Source organism: Lagopus leucura, unplaced genomic scaffold (genome assembly GCF_019238085.1).
Source record: "Lagopus leucura isolate 7727_CA_CO unplaced genomic scaffold, USGS_WTPT01 Super-Scaffold_100036, whole genome shotgun sequence".
Lineage (NCBI taxonomy): Eukaryota > Metazoa > Chordata > Aves > Galliformes > Phasianidae > Lagopus > Lagopus leucura.
Genome location: NW_024962285.1, coordinates 778868 through 806543, shown reverse-complemented (window position 1 = coordinate 806543; position 27676 = coordinate 778868). Strand labels below are relative to the sequence as shown.

Genomic DNA, 27676 nt, shown 5'->3' with positions numbered 1-27676 from the left:
TAGTTTTGAGTTCAGCTCTAACCATACAATGGAAATCTGCTGTGCTTCCCCTACTCCTGGCATCAGATCTCATATTACTTGTCTGATAATTCAAAGACATGCTAGTAAGAAATCTTGTTCAGTTAGACGGAGTACCTCTCACAGTAACGGAGGGCAGTTTGCTATCTGCAGAAAAAGTAAAAGCGAAAAAAAGAATTATCCATGAAAGATAAAAAAATATAATTCTGTTATAATTTCTCTTTGAATCATTATACAGTTATTACAGAAAAAATGTTTTCCTTGCTGTGCATTACAGCAGAATCAAGTTATGTCTTCTCCGCGAGATTCACATCTTCATGCTTACGCTGCATCAAGGTAAAAAGAGGACTGGCATTTTAAAGCCGTGTTCTAACTACGTATGAAAGGCCAATGCTCTGGTAGTAATGTTTTCCTCCCAAAGTTTGAAGGCAGCACCTTTTCCAGCCTCATTTCAAATATCGTATCACACTTAACTCCTGACTTTCCTAATACAAATGTGATGTTAGGAAGCCTTGTGAGGAAAGCCAGAGATGGCTTTAAGTCACCAGAAAAGAAGAAAGAGGATCATCAGAAAAGAAAGGAGCAGAGGCAGACTGACCAGGAAACAGTAACTCATTTCCAGGAAGATCTGCGAGTTTTTAGACATTCCCCTTTGCTATAGGCTTGGTGTTTTGATCTACACGGTAGAAATGCTAAATCGTGCTCTTTGATTAAATCCCAGCCATTTCAAATATTACAGCCTAAGTATTTCCGCCTGCATATTTAATGCATTTAATGCATTACAACAGTGGAGCACGTTACTGAGAAAAAGTGTCTGACTGACTGAAAAAGAATTTGCTTTTCCAAGCCAAGGGCTAAATCATATCAATCACTTTAGTTATTGAATAACATTTTTGTGTGTGTGTGTTTTGTCTTTTGCTTTTTGTCATTTTGCCTGTTTATCTCGTAGCTCTGTTCCAAACTTTTGCTGAAGGGAACTGAGAAATGATTTGAACAGCGATAAATGTGGAAATCACAGATCCAAAACACTGCCAGAACTCAGCATTGCTCAACAAAAACTTTGTACATTTTAACAAGTGAAAAAGCACCAGCTTTAGACGGAGATGAAACCATGCAAATCAGAAGAAACTGAGTTACTGACTACAAAATTCTGTGGTAAAAGCAGTACACATTTAAGAAAAACAGATCAGAGATGTACAGAAAAAAAGTTCAACAGATTGGCTGGATGCTTCATGTGTGGCAAACATTTTATTAGCCACTGACCAAAGCAATAGAAACTCTTGCACTCTTCTTGTTTGCAGATCATGAGAGTTCAGAAAAGCCCATGGAATTATATGTGATTCATAATGTGATTTACAAGCTGTGTTGTAGCATGCACTGGGACAAGGTGGGGGATGAAAGGATAGAGCACAGCTCTGGTGAAGAAGACCAGGGGTAGTGCTGGAAGGAAAGCTGGACATGAGTCAAAGCAGTGTGCCTTCACAGCCCAGAAAGCCAACCTGCATTATAAGAAGCGTGGCTAGCAGGGCAAGGGATGTGATCCTGCTCCTCTACTGTGTGTTGGAGAGGGCTTTGGCCTCTTGGCAAGCGAAATCCTACTGAACCTCCTGGTTCCGGTGGGGCATCATTGTGACAGCACGCATTGTGATGACGGTGCTTCTGCCACTCCCACCATAGATTCACAATGATCACCTAGTGACACCCCACTAGAACCCCCAGGAGGTTCAGTAGGTTTTCGCTTGCCAAGAGGCACAGCAAAGACTGCTTCGTTGCAGGAATGTCTGCAAGGACAAATCCCAGTTTCACTGAGCGAAGACGCTCCCGCCCTGCGGAAAGGGGTCAAGGATCAGCTCGTGATGCTCATTCCCAGGTTTGTCTTCAGCAGCTGAAAACCCGAGTTTCTGTGTCTCGCTGTCCTTCAGGTGACAGCACAGACTTTTCTCCTCTGCATTTTGCAGGCCCTCGTCAACTGCAACCCAGACTTTGGGGGAGAGAGCCCTCGGCTCCTCGAGCAGCGCGGCCCGAGATCTGGCCAGAAGAGGAGAGCCGCGGCCGCTCCCCGCTCTTTTTACTGCCAGCACTGCATGCCGGCAGCGGGTCCGGCAGCCGGCACCCAGGCGGTGGAGGCCGCGGCCGCTCCCCGCTCTTGTTACTGCCAGCACTGCATGCCGGCAGCGGGTCCGGCAGCCCACACCCAGGCGGTGGAGGCCGCGGGGCCCCGGCCGCGCAAGCGCCGAAGGACGGCCCGCAGCCGACGCCAGGTCGGAGCCGCGACCACGCGGCCAGCGCGTGCCGGAAGTAGGCGGCCCGCGGGCCAGTCCCTGCCGCCACTGAGCGGCGGCCGGAGCCCTGGCGGCTTCTTTGTGTCTCAGCTCTTGTTCGCCGCTTCGCCCTTCGTGGGAGACGGCTCGGCACGCGGCCCAGCGCGGTGGGAACCTCCCCGGCACCCGGGAGCGCGAGAGCGGCGGGCTCCTGGGGCCGCCCTGCCTTTCCACGCCTCGCCCGTCGCGGTGAGCGTGCAGCAAGAAGTCAGGGTGATGGCACCGGAGTGGGAGCCCTGCGGAGCCCCGCGGCGCCCGCGTAGTGCCCGCGGCTCCGGCTGGGTGGAAGCAGGCTGCTGGCTGCGCATCTGCGGCTCCGGCTGTGTGGAGGGAGGCAGCTGGCTGCGTGGCTGCGGTGGAGGTGACCGATGGGCGCCCTAGGGACAGCGGGGGCGTCAGCAGCCGCGTGGAGGGGCTGCCAAGGCGGTGGCTGGTAGAGCGATAGTTCTGAAGATAAGATATCTTGCTAATAAATTAGTTCGGTTGTTCGTCACGTCCTTTCGTTCGTTCGTTCGTTCATTCCTTCAGCGGCGAGATCGAGATCGCGGGGGAAGTTGTCGAAGGCTAAGCATACTTTGCAGTCCGCCACGCCGCAGCTCGGCTCCTGAAGCTTTCATTGGTCCCCCAGCTCGGCCGCGGGCACTTCGCTGCATTGATTTCTCCTGATGTAGCTCCGACGGAAGGCCCGCACAGCTCCTGTCGTGCTCGCAGCGCCCCCCAGCGGCAGTCCGCCCCGTGCACCCGCTCGGCCTCGGCTCCGCCCGGCTCCCCGTGCCGCGGTTGCGCGGAGGGCGGTGTGACAGGCAGTGCGTCCTGCGCCGAGCTGGCAGCAGCCCCGAGCCGCGCTGTAGCCGTGCCGCCATGCTGCCCAACACTGGGTAAGGCGTCCTCGGCTTTCCTCCTCCTCTTGCTCCTTCGGCGGGGCGGCGAGCTCCGAGCTACACCGCCTCCCGCGCCTCGGGGTCCCGGGGCAGAGCCGCGCTGGGGCGAGCGGGGCCGGGCGGAGAGACAACCGGGGGCTCCGCAGCCCTCTCTGGGCGGGGGGAGGCGAGGCGGAGCCGGGCGCGGTTGTCCCGGAGCGGCTAGGCGGCGGGGCCGGGCCGGGAACACCGCTCGGTGCTGTGCGCTCACGGGCCAGCTGCGTGAGCGTCCGGAGGCAAAGTGCGGCGGTGAGTGTGCTGTAGGATCTGCGCTGAGGGGCTTTTGCAGCGCTTCTCTCGTGCCTGGAGCTGCTAAAGAACGGGGGCATACATTGTCCTTATTTGTATGTTGTAAGCAGTTGTCATAAAATTCTGTACAAGTGCAGAAAGCGTCCATGCTGCAGCCTGGTTGTCCATGCTGCTTGCCCATGCTGCAGTGGGCTCCCCTGGTTGCCCCCGTGCCTGCTGAGGAAGGAGCCCAACTTCAGGATTTTAACAACCCTGAGACTGCAGAGCTGGGAGGTGAATGTGACATTCTGTCTCCTTACCAGAATTCAGCGCATTGGAGCCTTTAGAATATTGGCGACTTGAAACAACTTCCTACCAACTTTGTAACAACTTAGACAGTTGAGTGCTTTAGGAAAGTCTTGCAGAATGCTTCACATTTTGTGCAGCTCTCTCAGTGACACTGAAGAAACACGAGAAGAGTCTGATGCATCTGGCTTTGCTGGCACACTCACACTGCTGAAGGGGACAAACTAAATGGTTATAGGAAAACTAAGCAAGAAGGTTTAAAAAGCAAGCAAACAAAAAAATCCCAACACAATAAAAGCGTGAGAGTATTGAGTCAGCTCAGTGTTTCACTGGGGATGAAATGAAGGTGAATTTTCCCTTTTACGTCTCTGATGTCGATGAACAGTTTGTGTGGGCTTTTGTAGGAAACAGAATCTGCAGAACTGATGGAGCTCCAGAGAGCCCCTGAGGGGCTGCTTTTGGGTTTCTCCAAAAGTGTGCATTCTCCAGGCTGAGCTAGCCCAGTCCCTAAGTCTGTCCTCACAAGGGCTCCAGCCCTTGGCCAATTCTGTTTCCTTGTGTTCAACTCCTACTTGTCAACATCTGTCTCATATTGAGAGGCTCCAGTTTGGACACAGGGTCTAAGTGTGGTCTTACAGGTGCTGACTAGAGGGGCACAATCCCTTTTCTCCATCTGTGCTTTATGGCTCTGGCGTCCTGGGATGTTGCTAGCTTTTCCTGGTGGGCATACTGCTGAGTTACGCTCAGCTTGCTCTCTGCCAAGTTCCCCATTGCCTATTTAGCCTTTGCAGCTCCCTGGCCATTCTTTCTCCAGCCTGTATCATTGCAGGGACTCTTCAAAACTTCATGACTGTGCTTGCTGACTGTCATGAGGCTTCTGTTGACATTCATCTGACCTGTCAAGACTCCTCTGGATGGCAGCCCTGCCCTCAAGCACATCAGCCATTTGTCATCCCTTTCCAGTGCACTTTGTATTCTCCTCTAGGTTGTGATCCAGATGTTGAACAAGACCAGTGCTGGGGTAGATCCCGCTTAATAGTAGTCTCCAGGCAGAATATTGCTTCTTACCCACCATTCCCTGAACCTGTACAGTCAACCTTTCTTTTACCTCTCAGGCTATTCAACCACACAGACCGTTTTACGTATTTACTTGGATACAAAAGTATTTTGGGAGACAGTAGTGAAACCCTTGCTAATGTAAATGGTGTCAACTGCTCTCACTTTGCCTTCAAATTCTCTCACTCTACCGCAGAAGGTAATCAGGTGCAAGCCCATGCTGACAGTTCCGAGTCATCATAAATACATACTCAGGGGAGGAGCTGGTCCATGATTTTCACACCAACCTGGGGAAGACTGAAGAGCTAGCACATCTGTGAGTTGGTGGGGCATTTTTTCTGGCTTCTTTGACTATGTGTCACCCATTCCCTTTCCCCTAGTTGACAGGGGACTCCAGTGATTCCTATGGCTTGTCAGGTATGAAGAGAGGGGCCTTGCAAGGGCATGAGCACGCCTGCTACAGCCTGATCTATGGACATGTATAGCTATGTCCTCTCAAGAAGCTTCTAGTTCAGCTCAGGTTTGATATTGTGTAAAATTTCTTCTCTTGAGAGTGATGATTCATTGGAACATCTGCCCAGGGAAACGTGGAGTCACCATCCCTGGTGATATTCAGGAAGGCTTTAGATGAGGCAGTGAAGAAGACGGTTTAGTGGGCATGGTGGGGGTGGGTTGATGGTTGGACTAGATATAATTGAGAAGGTTGGAAAAGACCATGATTACCTTTCATCGATGGCTCCTTTTTCTTGTCCTGGTGAACTGTGTTCCTAAGCAAGTAAATCTGGTGAAGACCAAGGCACTAAGCACCTCAGGCACTACCAGTATCTGCTCTCACTGAATCACCCACACCACTCAGCAATGCCTTCTCCTTGTTCACCCTCTTCCTACCCACGTAACAGCAGATAAACAAGTTACCACTGACCTCCTTTGCGAGTTTCAGCTGCGGGTGAACTTTGGTTTTCCTCACACCATACTGACGTACTCAAGCAGTGTTCTCAGTTCCTTCTTTGTAGCTCACCGGTGCTTTCACTCCCTGTGTGACACCTTTGTATGTGGGGACTCAGTCACAAGTCAGCTGGGCAGCTGTGTCAGCCTGCTGGTTCACCTGCTCTCTAGGACCCAATTCTGCAGAAGGCAGTGGCTCGAATTCACAGTATCACAGAATGGCCTGGGTTGAAAGGGACCTTAAGAATCATGAACCTCCAACCCCCCCGCCACAGCAGGGCTACCAACCTCCACATTTAATTGGCTTCTGAAGGGCTGTGTTGGCGTCCAGAGATTGCTGATGACATAGGATGCCAATGCAGAGGAATATTCCTGCCCCTTCCTGCCTTGCTTCATTTTTTTGCCCTCTGAAAGTAAATGCCCTCTTGCAGGCTGTTTTATTTGGAAGTTTTCAGACTGGAGGGTGAAGAGGAAGTGCCAGAAAAACACTGATTATGTTGAGTGTAGCTCAAAGTGGAAAGAAAGCTATATCAAATTTGTTTTCTGAAAAAACCTCGAAGTTGCTGCAGCATGTGCTTATATAGATTCTTTATCGGGGTTGCAGTCTTAGACCTCTTGTTTTTTTCATTCAGTTATGGAAAGCAGCATGGGCTTGATGCAGAGCACCAAAGTGCAGAATCCTTCATTTGGAAAGCCCATGGTCTGTAGGGCTTTATTGTGAAATATGCTGTAGCATAGAGTAGACTTTTTTGCTCTTCAAAAATTCCTTGGCATTTTGTGTGTAAGAAGAATGTCTTTCTGGTGCTCTAGAACTTGTTAGTTTCTCCAGAAGGTTTGGTTGGATAGATTTGTGGGGAATTATCGGATTAAAGTTACTGGAAAACTGAATTTATTGTAAAAGCCTTAAGAGAAATCATGGTCATTTCTGAAAATCTGATTCCTGGCTCTTGTCTTTGGCACCCTGCTCTGGCATGGTGATTCTGGACTTTGCCTTTATAGCGCATTGAGCCGCCTGTCCTCTGTGTTCAGAGGGCTGAAAGAAACAGAGAGCTGCAGTGAGTGTGAAAACATTAGAATTGGTTGTTTTTTTCTTTGTTTTTAGAAGTAACACCTTTTCTGTTTTTGGAGAATGCAGCAGTTCTGTTGGGGGCAGTCTTGGATTATTGTACAAAAAAGTAAAAATGCAATTGGGAGACCTGCACAACCTTCCAGCTTCCTTGTATTGATAATGGAAGTCATCATATGTTCAGTGGTGGTGAAAGGCTTTGTTACAGCTTTATCCATTTATTCTGTATTATGGGTCTGTTTTCTTTTTGTGAAATGTTGAAGGCAATTGACTGTTGGGAAAACTGCACTGATTGTTTTTGTCCTGAAGAGTGCAAGAAGTCACTGAGTTCCAGATTTTGCTTTGTTCCCCCTCTTGTTTTCCCTCTACCTCCCACTCGTCTTCAGGAAACTAGCAGGCTGCACGCTCTTCATCACTGGCGCGAGCCGGGGAATTGGCAAAGCCATAGCCCTGAAGGCTGCCAGGGATGGTGCAAACATTGTGATTGCTGCCAAGACAGCTGAGCCCCATCCTAAACTTCCTGGAACTATCTACACAGCTGCACAAGAGAGTAAGTTGTAATCAGGGTGGGCTTCAGACTGTGGGATGTGTGCATGTCCTCGCTTAATTCTCATGTATGAGTGGGAAACTGCTTAGACTCTCATAGCTCCCATTCAGCTTTATAAGGATGAGCCCAAGTGCTTCTCTTCCCTCGCAGGAATTCTTCAGGTATTAAAGTTTGATGGTAATGAATACGCATATGCATAAATGTAAAAATGCCATGTTAATTAAAATGTGTGGTGAGCTATGCATGTTCTCAGTGTTAGAATTTTGTCGTGGCATCCCTATTCATTATGCAGTGTGTGAAAGGGTCATAATTTGAAAGGTGTAATTTTTAATGCATTCATTGAATGAGAGATTCTCAGTAGGCAGTTTGTGCAGTCTGAGAGACAAATTCTGTGTGTTATTTTCTAATCACACAGTTGAAGCAGCTGGAGGAAGGGCATTGCCATGCATTGTCAATGTCAGGCAAGAAGAGCAAATAATTAGCGCCGTGGAGGAAGCTGTGAAGACGTTTGGAGGTATGCTGTGGGGCAGGGGACAGGCTACCAAGCAGATTAGTCAAGGAAGGAAAGAACACCCTAACCTGCTTTACTCCTGTTTTTTTTTTTAATGCTTTTTTTATTTCGCTGCTAATGTGAGGTGACTTATTTTAAAACCAGGGATCGATATTCTGGTGAACAATGCGAGCGCCATCTCTTTGACTGGCACTTTGGAAACAGAAACCAAGAAGGTCAATCTTATGATGGATGTCAATGTACGAGGAACCTACCTGACGTAAGTGCTGAGACGGCGAACCAAAGCCATTTTAACAAAATGTGTAATGCTTATTTGAGATATTGGTGCAGAAAGTAATAATAACTAAATAGATGTATGTATATAGTGTGGCTTTTTTTGTCTGTGGAGAAGATAGGGAGAACTTCCCATCTGACAGAGTGTGTCTGTTGAAGTCTTCCTGATTCCTGTGCAGTAAGAAATCTGCTAGTGAGTCACAAACACTCACTGGAAAGAGTTGAAACCCCAGCTTGTTTATACAGGTTGTAAAAGACAGCATCTACTTTAATGATTTTATGGTTGAGAGTGTTTTTTCTGTGGCTGACAGTATGCATGTATCCAGATTAAATGCATGAGTAGCAGGCAGTTAGTGTAGTTCATAGCAGTGCTGTTCTCCCTAACACACTTAGTAAAAATTCTGTTAGAGAGCCCATGAAAATGTGCACCACAATTGTAGAAGTGGCAGTTATGCTTTACGGATTGATGTAAATTCCAAGTTGAATTAAATATATGACTTTCAGTCTCTAGAGTGTTGGTTTCAAGTTTTTCTTGGAATAGTCATCATAGCTTTTCACTATACCATATCATTTCTTAACTGTGGTTTTAAAAATGAAATAAACTTGTGATCAGAACATAATAAATATGGCACTAGATGATACTCTGCACTGGTAATTTGGCTTGTTACTACATCATGGTTTATTGCCCTTCCAGAACTATTACAAGGAGACTATTACCTGTGAGCATCTGGAAAATCTGCTTTAGTAGATGTTGCTGCACAGCTTGGAGGATGCAGCCCAGCTATTAGATATGAATGCTATTCTCGAGATAAGTGAGATAGGACAGATTTTTTTCAGTTCTTTTCATCAGAAAAATATTTGATTACAAGGGAAGGGTTTTAGCTTATCATTGGATCTCCGTGAAACTACTGCTCTGCTGTAATGGTAAGTGTTCTGTAAAATAAGAGTGACTGTCTTGCCTGATTCTTCTCTTTCAGGTCTAAAGCGTGCCTTCCCTACTTACGGAAGAGTAAGAACCCCCATATTCTGAACCTCAGCCCGCCTTTGAATATGAAACCCATGTGGTTCAAAAATCACTGTGGTAAGTAGCATCCACTGCCTTTGTTGTTATGTGTTGAGAAATGTATGAATAACTAATGAAATGTGAAGGAGTGCCAGCCAAGAGTTCCAGATATTGTGTTTTAGTCCTCACTAGAGATTGACAGGAATGGTTCCTCAGAGCGTTTTTCACTTTACTTGAAATAAATTGTTTTCTGGTGAAACCCAGTGCAAATCTCATGCCCTGGTATGTCCTTATTATTTTCAAGAAGGTTCTACAGGTAAGAGTTACAAGTTTTTCAGAGGATTTCTTAAGACTACACAGTGTTTTCTGTTTCCAATAGAGATAGAAAAGCAAAATCTTTTTTCTCTGTGCTTCTGCATTTGACTAGATAGCCATAATGCTCAATGCTGTCTTTTTAAACAGAAATTATCTTTGAGGAGTGAAGGAGACTCCAATTGTGTCTTCAGGCTAGAACATATGTTGCTCATTTTAAACCTGTAGATTACCTTTTAAATTTCAACACTTGTAACATGGTTAAACAACTCTTGCAAGTCCATGTTCCTTCCACTCAAGATTCCCTTCTCAAAATAGACAAAAAGGGTTTACAATGTGCTTTTTTCCTTTTCCTTTTCTCTTTTTTTTTTTTTTTTCCCCTTTCCTATTAAATACTGGTGTAAGGGGTCTCTGAGAAAAACACAAGAAAAACACCACGCAGTTAAGGCTCAGTCATTGTTTCCATTTGTCAAAAAATGTAGACATAAGAACTGCAGTTCTTATCTGCTGAGGATGGGGGGAATTGGGAGAGTTTCTGTACTCTGGGAAGATTCTGCTTTGACCCCGGAAGGTTGATTTTCCATAACTTATATCCTTCAGAAGTAAAAATCTGTGCATAAACTCTAAATTTGTGTCTTACTAAATATAGGATTTTTGTGAACTTTTTGTAGCCTACACAATTTCTAAATATGGCATGTCCATGTGTGTCTTGGGAATGGCAGAAGAATTTAAAGGAGAAGTTGCTGTCAATGCTTTATGGCCTAAAACAGGTGATTATTATGAATTTTTGTATTTTGTCTTATACAGGTGTTTTATTTAAGTTTGAATAACTGCTGGGACTGATTCAGGAAACTGAGCAGTTCTGCATATTTTTTGGGATCAAAGATGTTGTATGGGTATTGGCTTCCTTTCCTAGTTCTCACTATAGCCTTGCCACTTTCATTCAAACTTACCTTCAGCCTGAGTGCATTCTGCTTCTTCTTGACCTGTCTTGTCATTGCTCCTTTCTACATGACTCAAGCCTTGGTTTGCACAGAATCATTGAGTATTAACATACTTTCATTTGTAGGTATTAAATGTCCAGTACTATTTAGAATCCCCAGCTAGTTAGATTGCCAGAGAGTAGATGAAACTGACAAGATACATACCTCAGTGGATGTAAAAAACAATTAAAAAACTCCATTCCTTGAAGTTCTGGTTTAGTGGGCCAGCAAGTGATTTTTCACACAACCATCCAACACTTCTTGCAAGTCACAGCACATTAAAGAGCTGTAGAAAAATAACTTGTGTCCATCTTGTACTAGCTCCAGTTTATTGTCCATGGGTCAGTGAGGATCAGGGCTGCTGTTCAAGCTTTGGTCAGCTGCTGAACAAAGAGATGAGTGTCTTGAGAGCACTAGAAGCATTAAGTGAGCTCTCAAAATTGTGTATATCAGTGTTTTCTTGATGAAAACTGTTCATGTGGCCTGAAAGACAAAAGTTTGTAATGTGCAAACAGTCTGGAAAGAAAAATGTTGCTTTGAAAGGTTTCTCTGCCAAAACTAAAAAAGTTAACTACTTCAGAGTGAGAGAGAGGTGACTTTCATAGTATGTATAATACAATAGTGAAGTTTCTAATTTAAAGAATGTCATATATATGTGATTAGCTTCAATGCTGGAGATTACCACTGTGCTAGTATGGTTCTACTGGTTCATCCAACTCTTTGAAATAGAAAAATATGCTGATAGTGAGATGTTAGGAGCTCTCCATTTATCTAAAAGTGAAATGAGGTAGCCTGCCTAAAGATGTAAGAGTGTGTTTGAGTAGTAGAGATATTGCAGGGTTGAACTGGAAGATGCTGTATGTGTATTAGTACAAAACCAGCAGCACTTTTATGAAATAGGTGGAATGATATTCGGATTGTGAGAGAGATGTTCAGAACCTTTTCATATCCATTTGTGCCCGTAGTTTTGCTCTTTTTAGAACAATAATAGTTGGCAGTAATAGGAAAGTAGAGGAGCACGGTCCAGGAAAAGTGGTTGGGTTAATCAGTCCTCAGAATAGTGGAATATCCTCATGCTGCCACCTGGTAAACCTCACGTGGCAGAAATCATCTCAAACTGTTACAGTTATTTAAAAAAAAAAGGAGTCTTACTGGGCCATCACATTTCAGCAGACTGAAGAAAGGCAAATATGTTTGCTTTACTTTATAAGGAGAAAAACATCTAGCTGTATGTACACTGTACCTCTGATAAAGCTCAGTTTCTGTTTTTCAAATCAGGTGAAATGAGACACCTTAAGTATGGATTTTATTTATGGATCCAACACAACCATTCCGTGGACTCTTCAAAAAGTTATTTGAGTTTGTGCTATTGGGTTTCTCATCTTTAACTTAGAGACACTTGTTATCCCACAAGTTATTGCGGAGCTAAAATTAAGTATTGAGATTTTCAGTATGGTAATTGTTGCAGAAAATATTTTAGTTACTGATGCACATTCACTTTGACAAAGATAGTTGTCCTGTTAGTTTTTCATGTCCTGAATAAAGCCAGAGGAAGTCTTTGTGTGGAAAGTATTGATAGAAGGGTTGAATAAAATGAATGTTATAAGGAGTTCTTCCCATTATTCATCTTTTGGTTTCTTTAATACCTTTCAATTAAAGGAATCTTTACACTTGGAGAATTGTTTGCTGGTTGAGCATTCTTTGCTGGTTGATGGCATTACACAGCTTTGTCTTCTTATGATAAATTTTCATACGAGAGGAAAATAAAGTTTATGCAGTTGCCAAAGACGTAAGAATTTCATGTCATCAGTGTTAAACTGGATTTTTTCTGTCCTTCAATTTTCCAGTCATACATACAGCTGCTACGGATATGCTGGGAGGAGCCGGGATAGAGAAGCAGTGCAGAAAAACTGACATAATGGCAGATGCTGCATATTGCATTTTAACAAAGCCAAAAAGTTTCACTGGAAACTTCATTATTGATGAAGTTCTACTGAGAGAAGAAGGTGTTAAGGATTTTGATGTCTATGCAGTTGCACCAGGTAAAAGAGATCTTTAAAAGGAGAAGTTTGGGAAGGAAGGAAGGGTGTAGAGAAATGTGAATATTCCATTCTCTTAGCCTCTTATGTGAGTCAGTCAAAAGATGCTTTGTCCCAAGTTTGAGAAAATGAATGGGAAAATGACGTGGGAAAGCACGTAATAGTTCACTGAAGCTCTAATCATCAATGTCCCTAAAATTAAAAAAAAAATTCATTAACAAAAAGTAAATAGACTTGCACAATTGCTGCATGTATTACTACTTAGCAAATAGTGAGATAGCATTTCTTCATCTTCAGATGTTTCTCACTGCATCTGTAAGAGCCTTCCAGGTCTGATTTTAAATGTACCAGATCCTAAACATGTCACCTCATGCTATGTCTTCTTTCCACCTGTAGTTCACTTACTTGTAAAGTGGGGTGCTGTTTCCTTCAGAATGCATTCCTGTTTGTGCAGCTCACCTTCACTTGGGCTTACTGTTATTGTTCAACTCCCCTTTAGGTCACCCCCTGACTCCTGACTTCTTCTTGGATGCTGAAATTGACATGACAGCCACAGAATCAGAAAGCCATGGTAGGGCAAGCTCTGCATGTACAAGTTGATTATTTGTGGTGATAACGAATGCCCGCTGTATTTTAACTTATTTTTCTTTTCTCCCAAGCATTTGGATTACATTCAAGCTATTTGGCAAAATCTCTTTTTGTATTTGGGGTGTTTGATTTATGGAAGTGACTGTAGAGCCTGCAACTTTTACAGTTTATAATCAGTGCCTTATTTTGAACAATCTTTTTTTTACCACCAGAATTAAGTAGTATGAAGATTTGGAGTAAATAGTGCTGGGAAAAAAATTAAAAGCAATCAGCATATTTTGCAGGAGTGTCTTGCAGCATTGAGAACTTGACAGAGCCTCTCTTCCTACATGAAGTTCTCAGAGTCATACATGATATGAACGTCTAGAAGATGAAATGGAGATGTTTTTTATAAAAGAATCAGTTTCACTTTTTCAGAATAGTAATGTGTCTGGTTGGAGGGCAAACAGGAATACTGATTGGTTTTATAGGACCGCCTAAACAAATATAGGAAAGGGAATAAAGAGGGTAAGTTTGTATAGAGTCCATTTGAAAATTTGTATAGAGTCCTTGAAAATACTACTTGTCAGTGTGCTCTTGAACTTTCTGCCAGGAACTGATGTTGCTAACTGCCCGGACCTCCAGCACAGGTTATTTAGTAGCAATTCACAGAGCAGTCTTAAGTATTTCCTGATACCTAAGACACCTAACTGACGTTCTACAAGACTTTTGTCTCGTCACAAGCTTTATGTGCCTTGTAAATTGCAAATGTTCTTTCTTAATGTTAAATGAACACATTCACTGCAGTGTAAAAAGTTGCTGATTAAAGTTGTGAATTGATCTACAGCTTAGAATCTTTTGCAGAAGAATTACTGAAAATATATATATTCTTAGAAAGATACACAAGTGAAGCATTTGAAGATAAAAGTTACATTATTAAAGGCACTGATAGATTTTTGTTTTGTTTATGCTGTCACGAGTCTGTTGAGTAAATTATGAGGAAACTGTGAGTAGTCAGAATTAAACTTTTCCTGTGGTTTCATTTTTAATATTTTGACATAGTAAGAAATGAAACAAATTACAGAATTCTTTAGTGCTGTATACCAGTTCCAGTTTCCAGTTATTGAAAACTTCCTTTATTAATTCAAAAATAACAAAATATTCATTTTTCCCCAAGAACTAAGAAGTTCAAATCTTAGAAAATTGGCAGTGGTCAGCATTGCTGCATTTATGCTTCTTCACATGTTAAAACAAAGCATTTTACAGAGAAAAATGATCTGTTTCTTGTAGGTGCTTCGCAGGCATCGGATGCAGCCAAGGTTAATGCAGAATCTGCTTCAGCTGGCCCTGTTGCAGAAACATTCAGAGTTATTCAGGGAGAACTCAATAAAGAAATAGTGAAATCCACCCAGGGCGTCTTTCAGTTTGAACTGTCAGGTAAAACCATCACTTGTAAAATCCTCAAACGCTCACTTTTCTAGCAAGAGGTAGTCTGAGTTTTCACATGTATATGCTCATTTTTCAAAGCTGGTCTAGGAACAGGGCATCCTTGGGTATGCTCTATAAGATGCTGCTTTTCAGGGCCAACTTCAGCACATGCAGGATTTACTGTGCTGCTCTTGTCACAGGGAGATGCTTTCTGTGTCAGCAGCATGTGCTGCTCTTTTGAGGGATGTGGTGTATTTTCCAGGTGTTTTGCTTCTGCTGTGTCACACTGCTGGCTGTGCTGCACAGGGTCAGCACAGCACTTCTGTTCCAAGCCCCCGCTGTCTCCAGCTTCGCCAGCAGCTGCTGCCTTGGGCTTGTCCCCTGACACATGGCACTGTGGGGCACCTGCTGGGACTAATCTTGTCAGCACAGAGAGTGCGGGGCAAGTGGCAGCTTCTGGCATGTCTCACACGAAGATGGGAGAGGAAAGCTGGCTGGGATAGCAAAGGGTGGGGTACATCAGTCCTTGCAGTGCTGCCACAGCTTCTCCCTGTTCTGCTCAGGTGATGAAGGAGGCACTTGGTACCTTGACCTAAAAACCAGCAGTGGGAGTGCTGGGTTTGGGAAGCCTCCTGCAGCAGCTGACGTTGTGATGAGCATGTCGAGTGGTGACTTTGTGAAGATGTTCACTGGTGAGTAACAAATGCATTTGGCAGAACAGGGGCAGCTACTGGTGGCAGGAAACGTCCTGCTGATGGATGAGCAGACAGGTTCGTCTCTCTTTGTGGTCTTGAAATTGGATGAGCTGTGGTTGGAAGTGGATGGCCTTTAAGTTCCCTTCCAGCATAAGTCACTCTGTGAGTCTATGATTTTATAATAAAAATTTCTAGTGATTTGTTCAGTAGCTATTGAAATTTTCAGAGTGTAGCTTCAGAAAACATCCAGCCAATCTGTTGAACTTCTTTTCTGCACATCCCTAATTATTTTTTCATAAGTGTATGCTGCCCTAACAGTAGTACTTGGTAGTGAAGTAACTACTAGATACTGCTATATGATATCAAAGCTTTTTGTCTCCAGTTCCTTTCCTTCTCCTGATGATTCTGTATCTTCTTTTTAGGTAAACTAAAGCCAACCATGGCCTTCATGTCAGGAAAATTAAGGATTAAAGGTAACATGGCACTAGCAATAAAGCTAGAGAAGATGCTGACACAGTTTAATGCTAAACTGTGAGGGGGAAGCTGTACCATCAGAACATCCAGCCTTTCTTTTATAATAGCAGTGCTACATTTTAAAATGATGATCTACTTTTTTTGGTGGGGGTTAAAATACAAATATTAGTTTGTTAAAGAAGAACAAACCAGTTTGATAAAGACTGGAAGGTGTTTGTGATTAAACAATTCCTTCTTGAGAATACTTCCATTATGTGACTGGTGTTTTTCTTTTTTTTTTTTTTTTTCTTTTCTTACACTCCTTTGGAGCAATGCAACACATCTGAAGTGGGTTTTCTACACATTTGCTTGCATGCATTCCTGTGATGATGTAGAACACTGTGGGTGGTTTAGCAGGGTACCACATACCCTTGGTAATTTGCCTTCTTTTTTTTTTTTCTTTTCCTTTTGCTTTCCCCCTGGGCTAACTACCCACACTAACTAAACACAGTTCTTGTACCTCTGTGTTTTACAGAATTAGGCTACACACATGTGCACACAAACACACCCCCATCCCAGACTGCCACAAACAAGGTAATCCCTCCCACAGCACCTGCACGTAGCATCCCAAGGTTTAAACTAGAACATGTATACAGACACTTCATCTTCATGCTTTAGTCTGGAAACTATGGAAACTCATGAGAAAAAGCACAAATGCTCTTTAAATGGACAAGAGCACACATACTCCTCCTGGTTTAAGAACATGTGCAAAGCCAGATGTATCAATCTCTCAGTGTTACCAACAGAAATGCTCAAAATTTAGGGCATTTTACTCTCGTAACTATGTAAAGAATCTTTCAAGACTTCGAATTTATTTTCTAACGTATGTAATGGTCAAATAGTTTATAGTCTGCAAAGCTTGTGCTCATGCAGAATTATTTGTACTGTAGAGGTTCCATCCCTGTTGAATTCTGGTAATAACACAGAAAATGTTGAATTCACTTATGTGCTCTGCAATCTCAGGACCATGAAAAACATGAAAGTAGATTCCTTTCTTACCAAGCTTGACAACTTGGGGCACAGAGGGGTGGAGATAAGGGGCAGGTTACCTATGTGGGGCAGCACAAGTTTGGGGGCACAGTTTGCCTGTGGCTGTGTGGTTGTTCCCAGAAGACTTGGCCCTGGAAACCAAAGACATCCTGGGGGAAAATGAGCTGGCTACATTGTGCAGTAACGCATGTGAAACACTGGTTGCAGCAATGCGATCAGGAAATATGCCTTAGGATTGCCAGGGCTGTTAGATCTGGAAAGAGATGTGAGCAGATGCGGCTTGTTCTCACCTAGATAAGACAAAGAGTATTGAAGGGAAGAAAAAAGAATCTTTTGAAAGCAGTCAAAGTGCTTTTGTGCATGATCTGAAAGCATGATGGTACCAGATCCTCTTGGTGGGAGCACGTGGTAAGATTTTCACGTTAATAACTAAAGACTGTTAAATAAAACTGCTCTTCTCTGAGCTGGATAAACATCAGTTGGGGGAACCTCATCTATGGGCAGAGGATGGGTGAAAAGGAGGTGGTGTGTTTGGAAATTGGGGGTGGCTGGGATCTGGAAGATGCAAAATAGCTGTCAAAAGATGAAGGTTGAAAACAAAATTGGAAAGGAGTTCTGCTGATTCCTCAGCTGGTGACATTCCTGAGAACTCTGAATGGGGAAAAATTAATCAAGTGAAATTCCAGCTCCTTCCCTTGAAGACTGAGGAAAATTTTAAAGAGGAATATTTTCATATTGGACTACATTTTTTTTCCCCTATGAATACAAGACCTTGTTACCTTGAAAAATGGGGTACCTTATCTTTCTTTGATCCAGTCTTGCTCAGATCTGGAGGAGCTGGAGGGAGCTGCAGACTTTACAGGATTTTTGAGCACAACCTGGAGGTGGCAGCAGGGCAGCAGCATGTCCAGTGCTGTGGGCTGCTCCTGGTAGCATTGGTCAATTCCCTGCAGCTGGAAGCTGCTTGCAAAAGGCTGAGTGTGCTGTGACAAGCATGGTGACAACCCTCAGCGAGCTCTGAGTCCAAAAGGCCCGAAAAAGTAACAAGGAGTCAAGCATGCCTACAACATGGAAAGAAGTTTGTTTTACATGATGCAGTGTAAGCCTTTTGGCCTCTCATGTCCTCAGTGTAAATTTTCCATCTAGTATAGAGTCGAGCAGTTTCCAGTCTATTTCCACATTGTGCTAACGTGATAGATGTCTTTTCAGTTTCACCTGAAAGCAGTGGAGCCTTTGCTCTAACTTTTTGCCTTCCCTATTGGAATAATGGACCTATTCTATCACAATTGCATTTGTGTAAAAATGAATGTTTGAAACCCTGTTCTTCTGATGACTCAGCTGATCTCCATTCCCTTGGGAGTAGCCTTATGTTTTTTCACACCTTGCACCATCCTTGTGCTCTTCTTTCCACTCTTGTCTACAAATATTCCAACATTTTCTGGAAAAGCTCAGGGTATTTAAATATTCTTCAGCGGTTCAAGTATTCTTTCAGAATGTAGAAGGAAGGAACAATTAGTAAGATGAAATGTGCTTTAAGCACCCATGTATAAGTAGCTTCTGCTACACTAACAAATTACATTTAATCCAACATCTGTGAGTAACAGCTCCTCTCTGTCTTATAGTTTAGTAGTTCGTTTGGAAACCTTAACTGTGAATATTGTGTGAGAAACACTTGATGCAATTAGATTTGCTGGAAAGACTAACAACTGTCACATTCTTTGGAAGTACACCATATTGTGTTTTTCTGTCTAATGCGACAGCACATGCAAGATAACAAACAGCAGACTAGATCTATGGGAAGACCTGTAATATATTTTTTCCACAAATGATTTCAGGTTCAATGCATTTACTACAGTTAAATTTTCTCGCGTACCTCAAGTAAGATCAAGGTTTGGCTTTTCAAAAGATGTTTGCATGTGGGTGGGAACCTCTGAATGTTGCATAGAGCTACAGCCTCTCTTCAGCCCCTAAATTAATGAAGATCTAAGTGTGCTCAGCACACGATCAAAGTGCAGTCAAACCAGTCCTGGTTAATGCAATTATCAGCTACTCTGCACTGTCTGTGATTTCTCTTTGTTGGCATCCACAACACAGTGCGGTCACAAAGGGAGCACGCAGGCGCACAGCCCTTGGCAGCCCTTACTCCTGCATCTTGCTGGGCAGAGGTGAAAATATAAAGAGGCTCAGCAAGGAAAGCACAGAGTGCCAGTGTCAGGTGTTCTGGTGGTGTCATGGGCACTCTGGGGACCTTCCCCTCCTAGAAAGTGTATTTATGGGCTCAGTGAGAGAGTTCTGAAGACCCTCCAGGAAAGCACAATTTGGGAGTGGAAGATTGATATGTCATGCTGGTCACACATCCATCCTAGCAGAACAGAGAGCACGCCATTCATTCACACTCCTACTGCTGCTCCTTTAAGCTTCTCCTACAGTATGCAGTTCTGATTTACCTGCAGTCAGCAAGGAAATCATAGCTTCTCCCTATTCATTTCTCATTTGTCTTTAGCAGACAAATAGAACAATTTGTGTCAAACTTTTCCCTTTGTAACACCTGCTGTGGCCTGGAGGCGTCTCCCTCAGACTCACAGACAAACATTCTGATCCTGAAGGATTCCAAATCATGTCTCTCACCATAGCCTCACTGACTTGCCAGGCAGCTCAGACACTCTGTTACATTGCGGCAATGAGCATCAAGGTTAGATTTTTGTTTCTCAGAATCAGTCAACTTAATTGCATGTTTCCTCTGATTGTCATCATGCACACAAAAGTGAGGAATAACAAATATCCCAACTTAGGATAGGTACATCTGAAATACATAGTTCTGTTGGAATTCTTCATCTAGTTAGGGACCATATTTTCCACAGCAAGACACTTCACTGCCAGTTGTAAACACTGTTAAGGAAAGGGGAGAGAACATCTTTTTATTTTATTTTATTTTCAATTGAAACATACCTTTTTTGCAGTTATAAATTAAATGTGAAGACCATCACACTCGATTAGAATGCACGTGTTTTGACTTCACCAAATGGTACTGTGTGTGGCAATAGATCTTTGCAAAGAGTTTGCTCTGCTCTCCTAGCAGTTTTGAAAGCTGTGTGCCTTTAAGGCTTACTGCTCTGATTTTCCTGTTTAATGCCTCTTTTATCCACATTTCTGTGCCTAGTTCAGTCATACTGCAAAAGTGAAGGTAGTTACATGGACTTATATTTCGTTTGGGGTTCAGCAGCCTGGAGACATGAAGCACATGCTCAGAGATTCATACTGCCCAAGTGCTCTTCATCAAAGGTCTTCTTCCTGTATTAGAGTGGGCCACAGTGGGGCTGCAGGATGCTTCTTTTGGGTGATTTTATTACCAGAATGAGGAGATGATTACATAGAATTTATCCACATGGGTGTACTGTGTGAGTAGTAAGGACAGGGTCATTGTGGAGTGCTTTGGGGAGCAAGACACAAAAAGACAAACCCCACCAACTCTGTGGGTTCCTCCACTGACCATTGAACATTCAGTGGAGATAAACACCCTATTATATTTCTATATATGTATTCTAAATGTAGCAGCAAGAATAAGCTCGTGCTCAAAAGCAATCACGTATTATTGAGAGCACTATCTCAGACCTAAAGGGTTTGTTTTTTTTTTCTTTACCTACGACATGATGGTGAAGGATCATTCAGATTTTAATAAAAAGCATAACCCAGACAGCATGATTTCCTTAGGGGCTAATGGAGGGGTGCCAGTCTGCAGTGCACCAAAAGGCTCCCAAAGAACTTGCTTTCACGCACCTATCGACTGTAGAAAGGAAATGTTCCCTTAACACCCAGTGTAATGAAATGAACAGAGTGACAAAGATGTAATCTGTAGAGGAAATCCTCCTTAATATCTTATGGAAAACAGAAAGTGGATCTTGTAAGTAGTCTGCTAGGGATAAAAACCTAAAACAGCCATGACAGGAAGAGAAAGCTGCCCTGAAGCAGTGGCACCTTATGAAAATACTAGTTGTTAAAACTAACAAAAGAATGATGTCTAAAACAGTATGAAAAGTAGGTAAGTGCAATCAGCTTTAAAACAGCTGGAGGCTACTCATGTGTGGTTTTCTTCTAAGCCTGAGCACATTGCTTAAATTAAGAAGAAATAAATAGAGTTGGTATGTGGGAGAACACCACAAGGTCCTCTGGAGCTATCTCACAGACAAAGCATATTCCCAGTCCCTTGATGTCTCCACCTGACCTTGGAGATAAGAGAAAAATCTCGGAAGGAGCTAACAGCAGAGAAGTGCTTTTTGGTTATGAGAAAATTTTAATCCTTCATCAACTGAACCCCTACAAATCGGATCAGGAGGCTTAAGCAAAAGCATTACAACAATTCCAAAGGGAGGATATCAAAGTCTCTTCCTTACTTCTTACTAATCAGTAGATAAAAGTGAGCCTTCTGTTATTTCAAAATTAGAAAAGTTTATTGTTATTAACTCGAAGCCAAGAGACAAGTATTATATGCAAGAGTTACAGAGTGTAATTCTGACACCTGAAGGCATGGTGATGTTGGGAACCACGTTTTCTTTGTGGTTATGCCTTGTTCTGTGCAATTCAGCAGGTATGGGTCTAAAGCCAAGAGACAGTTTTAAGTCAACATAATGGTAAAGGCTTTGTTCTCACCTCTTGATTTAATAGACTAAAAACTGTGAATCCTATAGGGAGTACATCATAAAGGACTACTTCACATGAAAAGAATTCAAAATGTTTCTTCTATTTTGATGGAGTGAATAAAGAACATCCTGACTATCTAGATTGCTGTAGTCTAAACCTGTGAGCAGCAAAGTACGTTTCTGCTCCCAGTGATTTTAAACATCTCAGAAGTACTGTGACTCACAGTGAATAAAGAATCACTTCAAAAATTTGACAAAACTGTTCAGTTATTACAAATTGTAGTGGGATGAATTAGACTTAAAACTTACAAATTTGACAACTGCCTCTCCTCTGGATTTTATTGATTTGTGGTATTTTCCTGTTTGACTTGCAAAAAGCATTCACAGTTGCCATTTCCTCTGTAACTCCATCAGGCTATTTCATAACAGTAGAGCGGTTCCAATATGCACACTGGCAGGAAAAATATGCTCTTAGCAGAAAGTTCTTGATTTCAGTGTTTAGCAAGAGGTCTCTGTGAAACAAGAACTGCTCTAACAAAGTTTGCACCTGACCACTATTTGATGTGTTCTGGTTGCTGTAACTCGAATTGCCTGGGAGGCTGGTAAGCCATGAACACAAGCTGAGCACAACCTGTCCCATACTTGTCACCAGGAGCCACTGGTACAGAATACAGAGCCTCAGATCACAGGTTTATGATTCAGACCTCTTCTGCCATTCACATCTGCTGTGAAGGGCGAATCCTGCAAGCGTGATGCTGCAGCAAATTGCCCTGACACAAAGACACGGGATTCCAGTTTCCCTCTCCTGCTGCCCTGTTCCTTGGCTCTCATACAAAGCATTGCTGTCAGCTGAGTCAGAGAGAAAATCAAACTGAAAGAGGGAAAGGGAGATGGAAGGCTGCTTTCTGTCTTCAAAAATTTCCACTAAGTTTTAAAAATTAGAGTTGGTTTTCAAGAACTCCTTTGTTGGCATATTGGAATGAGATGTCAGCGTAACACTAGCAAGGTTGCTGTGTCCTTGGCCTTCAGGCAGGTATGCAAGGAGGAGGGTATGGTGCTTTCCTCCCTCATTCCTTCGCAAAAGGACCAAAACTATCTGGCCTCCCTCCGTGCAAAAATCCAGAGAAGCCAATTATAATGGGACCTTACTATGCATCCTAATCATAAGTAGCACATAAATACATGCAGAAGAGTCACTGAAAGTCCTGTTTTCTCTATTATAATCCCCAAATCAAAGCATCTAATTTCTTAGCAATTTACAACAATAAATATTCAACACTGTATGTTTCACAGGTGGTAGAGAAGATCGGTATCAGAGCACAGAATTAGTCATCACTCAGGTCTAATATAGACAACATATGGGTAAGAAACACAATTCTAGCATGCATTATGTAGCACAAAGATTTCAAAGGGAAGGCATTTTGATTAATTTAACCAAAATCAGGCAAAGTTAAAAGCAAGTACATGAGAGAAACATGATGTCCAGATTTTCCTTTACAAGCAGATTTATTTCTGCAGAGGAGTTACAGGATATCCTTAAGCAAGGATAATGAAAGCAAGTCCTGTTGGATTTCTAACAAAAGCAGAGAAGCCTAACTATTGCCTTAAAGTTTTAGCTCATCTCCTTAAGCAAACTAATTCAGATGTTACTGTTAGCAGACAGCTTTACTCAGCAGCCAGAAAAGAAGAAACAATGCAAATGTTATTATAAGTCAAGTACAAGAACAACTGATGGATTTATAACTGTTTTAAAACAATCTGACATTCAAAATACTACTAATTATGACACTTCCAGACTAGATTCAGTATTGTCATAATAATGTCATATGCTGTCTTAGAAAGATAATTGAGACTTAAGTTCTGTTTTCAGTCACTGTACCCTTGAAATGAAACCATAAGTAACATTACACGAGGGGTTGGAAATTAACCTAATGCTTCAACTAAGAGCTGAGATGTGGCACAGAAACTTACAACTAGCCCTAGCAAGCCCCTCTGCCAGCAGGCAGTCCTTGACTCCAGTGGAGAAGAAGTATCTTTGCTATCCATATTATCTAGTATTTCTTCTTAATTTTGGACACATACTTCTATAGTGTTTACTCAGCCTCGATAAACATGTTATGGAAAACTGCATGGATGAATTAGTCTAACTGCATTTGGGTAAGCAGTGAGGGTAAAAAAGGATCATTAAGTGAATAACTGTTTTTCAGTGTAGAAAGTGGTTAATAAATGCTGAGTGTTTTGCAGTCAGTTAGGGTCTTTGATAGAAAGTATGGCAAAGACAGTGACTCTGTAGGCTGTCATCCTCTTGGCAATTACTATCATGAAGTACGCTCCCAAAAGCGAATATTTTTCTTTTTTGAAAGCAATTAGCATATCAGGAATATGCTGAAAAGTCATCATAAGTGATCTTATTATTGTGCAAATCAATCAGTGTTTCTATTAGCAACTGCATCCCACAAAGTACAGGCCAATATAAGATTTGTCACTGAAATATCTTGTCTAATTTCATTCTTAGCATGCAAACCTGAAGCAAATAAAACTAATTGCCTTAGCATGGGATAGGATCTGGCAGAGAAGTGGAAGGAGTCACTGTACCGGTTCCATATTTTCCTAGAAGTGAGTTGGAACAAGATACTGCAAAAGAAAACACAGCAAAGCCACACACAGAGGCACACACTTCTGTGTGTAGTGCCCAGAGTTGCAGGATCATGAGGCACTCCTGCAGAAGCTGAACAACAGCTTACTAGAAATGGAGGTTTCCCTACGAAGAGATGCATCTAATTAAGAATGAAGAAACATCTTCAAAGCAATATGTAAAACACTAGTTCATCAGCCAAATGTTTCCTGCTGTTGCAAATCTATGAGGATGTCATCTCCTCCAACCACAATTCCAGAGAAAACACAGATTGGAAAACCTTCTACTAGGCAAGACCAATATCTTTAGCCTCCTGATCCATGAAAGAACCTGTCTTGGGAAATGCACATTTTATTTATAAGGAATTGCTTGACAGGTCAGCTTGCAGAGCAGTTATTTTATAGATCAAAGGGAAGAGAAGGGAAATGTGCCAGGAATCAGAATGACTGTCTTCTGAATTATGTGGTATTCTAACAAACAAGTCAAAGGAAAACTGTGAGAAAAGGTCCTAAGCTGACTGCAATGATTAACTGAACATTAAAAAAAAAAATAAACCCAGAATGAGTATAACCAAGGAAGTTGAAAGAAGATCTGATAAGAAATTCAAGGAAAGAGAAATTCAAGGGAAAATAAAGAATTTTGCTTGTTAGAAAAAGCCTAAGGACACCCCAGCATGGTGAGATAATACCAAATACCAGCAGGACTGTGTCAAATATAAGATAAAATAACTTATTTTGGGGATAAAAAGAGTCAGTTAATAAAAAAAATCCCTGTGAAATGAAGCAAAAGAAGAGAGCTGCGATGCTAAGGCTTGAGCAACAACTCAAATCTATGAATATTCTTTATGGATAAATACTTACTACTACAAATGAACAAAAAAAAAAAAAAAAAAACAACCCAACAACCATGCACTGTGAGATGTGCAGGATCAGAACAGAACAGGAGAACCCTACACAAATACCAATTAGCATCCTCATTAAAGTCAAAACGAAAACTAGTATGTAAGGATGTGGTGCTCAGGGACATGATTTAGCAGAAGATTGTTAGAGTTAGGGCAATATGGTTAGGTTGTGTTTGGACTTGATGATCTTTAAGGTCTTTTCCAACCTAAGCTGGTCTATGATTCTGTGATTTTACAAAATCAATGCTTTGTAATACTATCATACTATCATAGGGTTTCTGCGCTTGCTTGGATTAAAAGAAATCTGTCTGCAAATACAGGTGATAAAATGGGTGTTAAAACTAATCTAGGACAAGGAGAAAATAAATACAACAAACCCCTAAACCCAGGAGAAGCTGGGAAAAGTGTTTTCTTTGTTACCTAGTTGACGCTAAAGGATTATAAAACATTACTACTCATTAAGGCAACGGAGCCTGTATCCAGAGGCTCCAGTGGTTATTATTATAACAGAAATCTGCCTGAGGCTATGCAGTGATTTCAGTCAGACACTGTGCAGGCACAAAGCACTGCCCACAGGGATCTAGCTGTGAGATGGGACTTGACAAGTATGTCAACAGCAACAGCACCTGCCAACACCACCATTCACCACTCTTAGTCAGTGTCACCTTCATGACTGATCAGACACCTCTGACTCCAGGTTTCTGCACATCCGCTCTGGACTGCTGTTCATTTTTCTACAGAATTCTCTCTTGAGATTTGGATTCTGAAATTCAGGCAGAGTCTGGCTCTGCCTGGGATCTTCCAGTATCCATTGCTAGTGGAAAAACTCTTTCCTAGAAGATGAGGAAACTGAAAACTTCAGGAACACTCACAGCCCTTGTGGGTATAAAAGATGATGGACAAAATGCTCATTGTTTCTAAACTCATTATTGCTTTCATTTCAAGAAGGAAAACTAAATGCATAAAGATCATTTAATAAACTCAAACACTTTTCAGCGTGGCATTATTATTTGCACTCATTTGCATGTGGAAATATCACAAAAATGAAACATTGATCCCTTTTTAAAAGTGTAGAAAGGAAGACCTGGAAATTACAGGTCACTGGGCCTCATATCTATACCTGGGAAGATCACTCATCATCCTACAATCTATGTTGACGGACATGTGAAAAGAGGAAGTGATCTGAGCCACTAAGAATAGATTGTGCTTGACCAGTCAGGTGGCCTTCTACACTAGAGTGATGGCATTGGTCAACAAAGGAAGAACTGGTATCATCTACGTGGACTTCTGCAAGGCCTTTCATATGATCCCACATCACATTCTTTTCTCTCAGTTGGAGAGATATGAAGAACAGCTCCACCTTAGGTATCTTTCTTGAGTTTTTGATCACAGAATCACAGAGTCATAGAATCCTCATAGTTGGAAGAGACCTTTAAAGGTCTTCTAGTCCAACTCCCCTGCAATGAACAGGGACATGCACAGCTAGATCAGGTTGCTCAGAGCCTGGTCCAGCCTGGCCTTGAAAGTCTCCAGGGCTGGGGCATCAGCCATGTCCCTGGACAACCTGTTCCAATGCCTCACCATTCTCACTGTAAATGATTTTTTTCTTCTATCTAAACCTCAGTCTACTCTTTTCAAGTTTGAAGCCATTTCCCTTCTTCTCTCACAAGAGACCCTAATAAAGAGTCTGTCCACTTCTTTCCTGTAGCTCCCCTTTAGATACTGAAAGGCCACTATCAGGAACCTCACAGCCTTCTCTTCTCCACGCTGAACAGTCCCAGACGTCCCATCCTGTTCTCATAGGCGAGCTGTTCTATCTCCTGGATCATTTTTGTGGCCCTCACTCCATTAGGTCCATGTCTCTCCTGCACTGAGGACTTCACATCTGGATGCAGCACTCCAGTCCCACCTGCACAGAGCAGGATCACCTCTCTCGTTCTGCTAACTATGCTTCATTTAATGCAGCCCAGGATACAATTGGATCTTTCGACTGCAGAGGGCACACATCCAGCTTACCACCCTCCAGTACACCCAGGGTTGTGCTCAATCACTTAATCCCCTATATCAGTAGTGGAGGCTGCCTTGGCCCAGGTGCAAGACCTTGTACTTGGATTTATTGAACCTCATGAGGTCCTCTTGGGCCCACTGCTCACGCCTGACAAGTTCCTCTGTATGGCATCCTTGACACTCAAGTGTGTCAGCTGCACCCTACAGCTTGGTGTCATTTGCAAACTTGCTGAGGGTGCACTCAATCTGACTGTCAATATAATTGATGAAAGTATAAAAGATTATCAGTCCCAGCACAGACCTCTATGGGACATCAGCTGCCACCGTTCTCTATCCAAACACTGAGCCATTGACCACCAGTCTCTAGATTCAATCCTGCAGACAGTTCTTTGTCCATCAAACAGTCCATCCATCAAATTCATATTTTTCCAATTTGGAGAGAAGAATATTGTGGGGTATCATGTCAAAGGCCGTACTAATGTCCAGATAGGTGACATCATTCCCTTATCTACTGATGCAATTACACTATAATAGGAGGTAATTATGGTGGTCAGGCAAGACTTGCTCTTGGTGAAGCCATGGTGGTTCTCCTGTATCACCTCCCTGTATTCCATCTGCCTTAGCATAGCTTCCAGGAGGATCTGTTCCATGATATTCCCTGGCACAGAGGTGTGACTGACAGTAGTTTCAGGAGTTCGGTAGTTTCAGGAGTCATCTTTTTTACCCTTATTAAAAATGCATGAGATGCTGCCTTTTTCCAGTCATCAGGGACACT

General features: G+C 42.7%; 1 protein-coding gene across 1 annotated transcript; it reads left to right on the top strand.

Annotated features, from left to right (window-relative positions):
- Positions 1-3127: 3127 nt before the first annotated feature.
- On the top strand, positions 3128-15936 carry HSDL2 (hydroxysteroid dehydrogenase like 2). The gene is made up of 11 exons (XM_042882922.1): positions 3128-3217; positions 7247-7410; positions 7823-7921; positions 8063-8177; positions 9169-9272; positions 10178-10276; positions 12337-12531; positions 13028-13099; positions 14386-14532; positions 15087-15215; positions 15641-15936. Exons 1-11 carry the CDS (start codon positions 3201-3203, stop codon positions 15751-15753), a joined length of 1254 nt encoding a protein of 417 aa, XP_042738856.1. The 5' UTR covers positions 3128-3200; the 3' UTR covers positions 15754-15936.
- Positions 15937-27676: the final 11740 nt, after the last annotated feature.

Coding starts and splice junctions, on each gene's coding strand:
- HSDL2 (XM_042882922.1), top strand. Junction 10,277..12,336: donor TGCTTTATGGCCTAAAACAG/GTGATTATTATG, acceptor TCAATTTTCCAG/TCATACATACAGCTGCTACG. Junction 12,532..13,027: donor TGTCTATGCAGTTGCACCAG/GTAAAAGAGATC, acceptor ACTCCCCTTTAG/GTCACCCCCTGACTCCTGAC.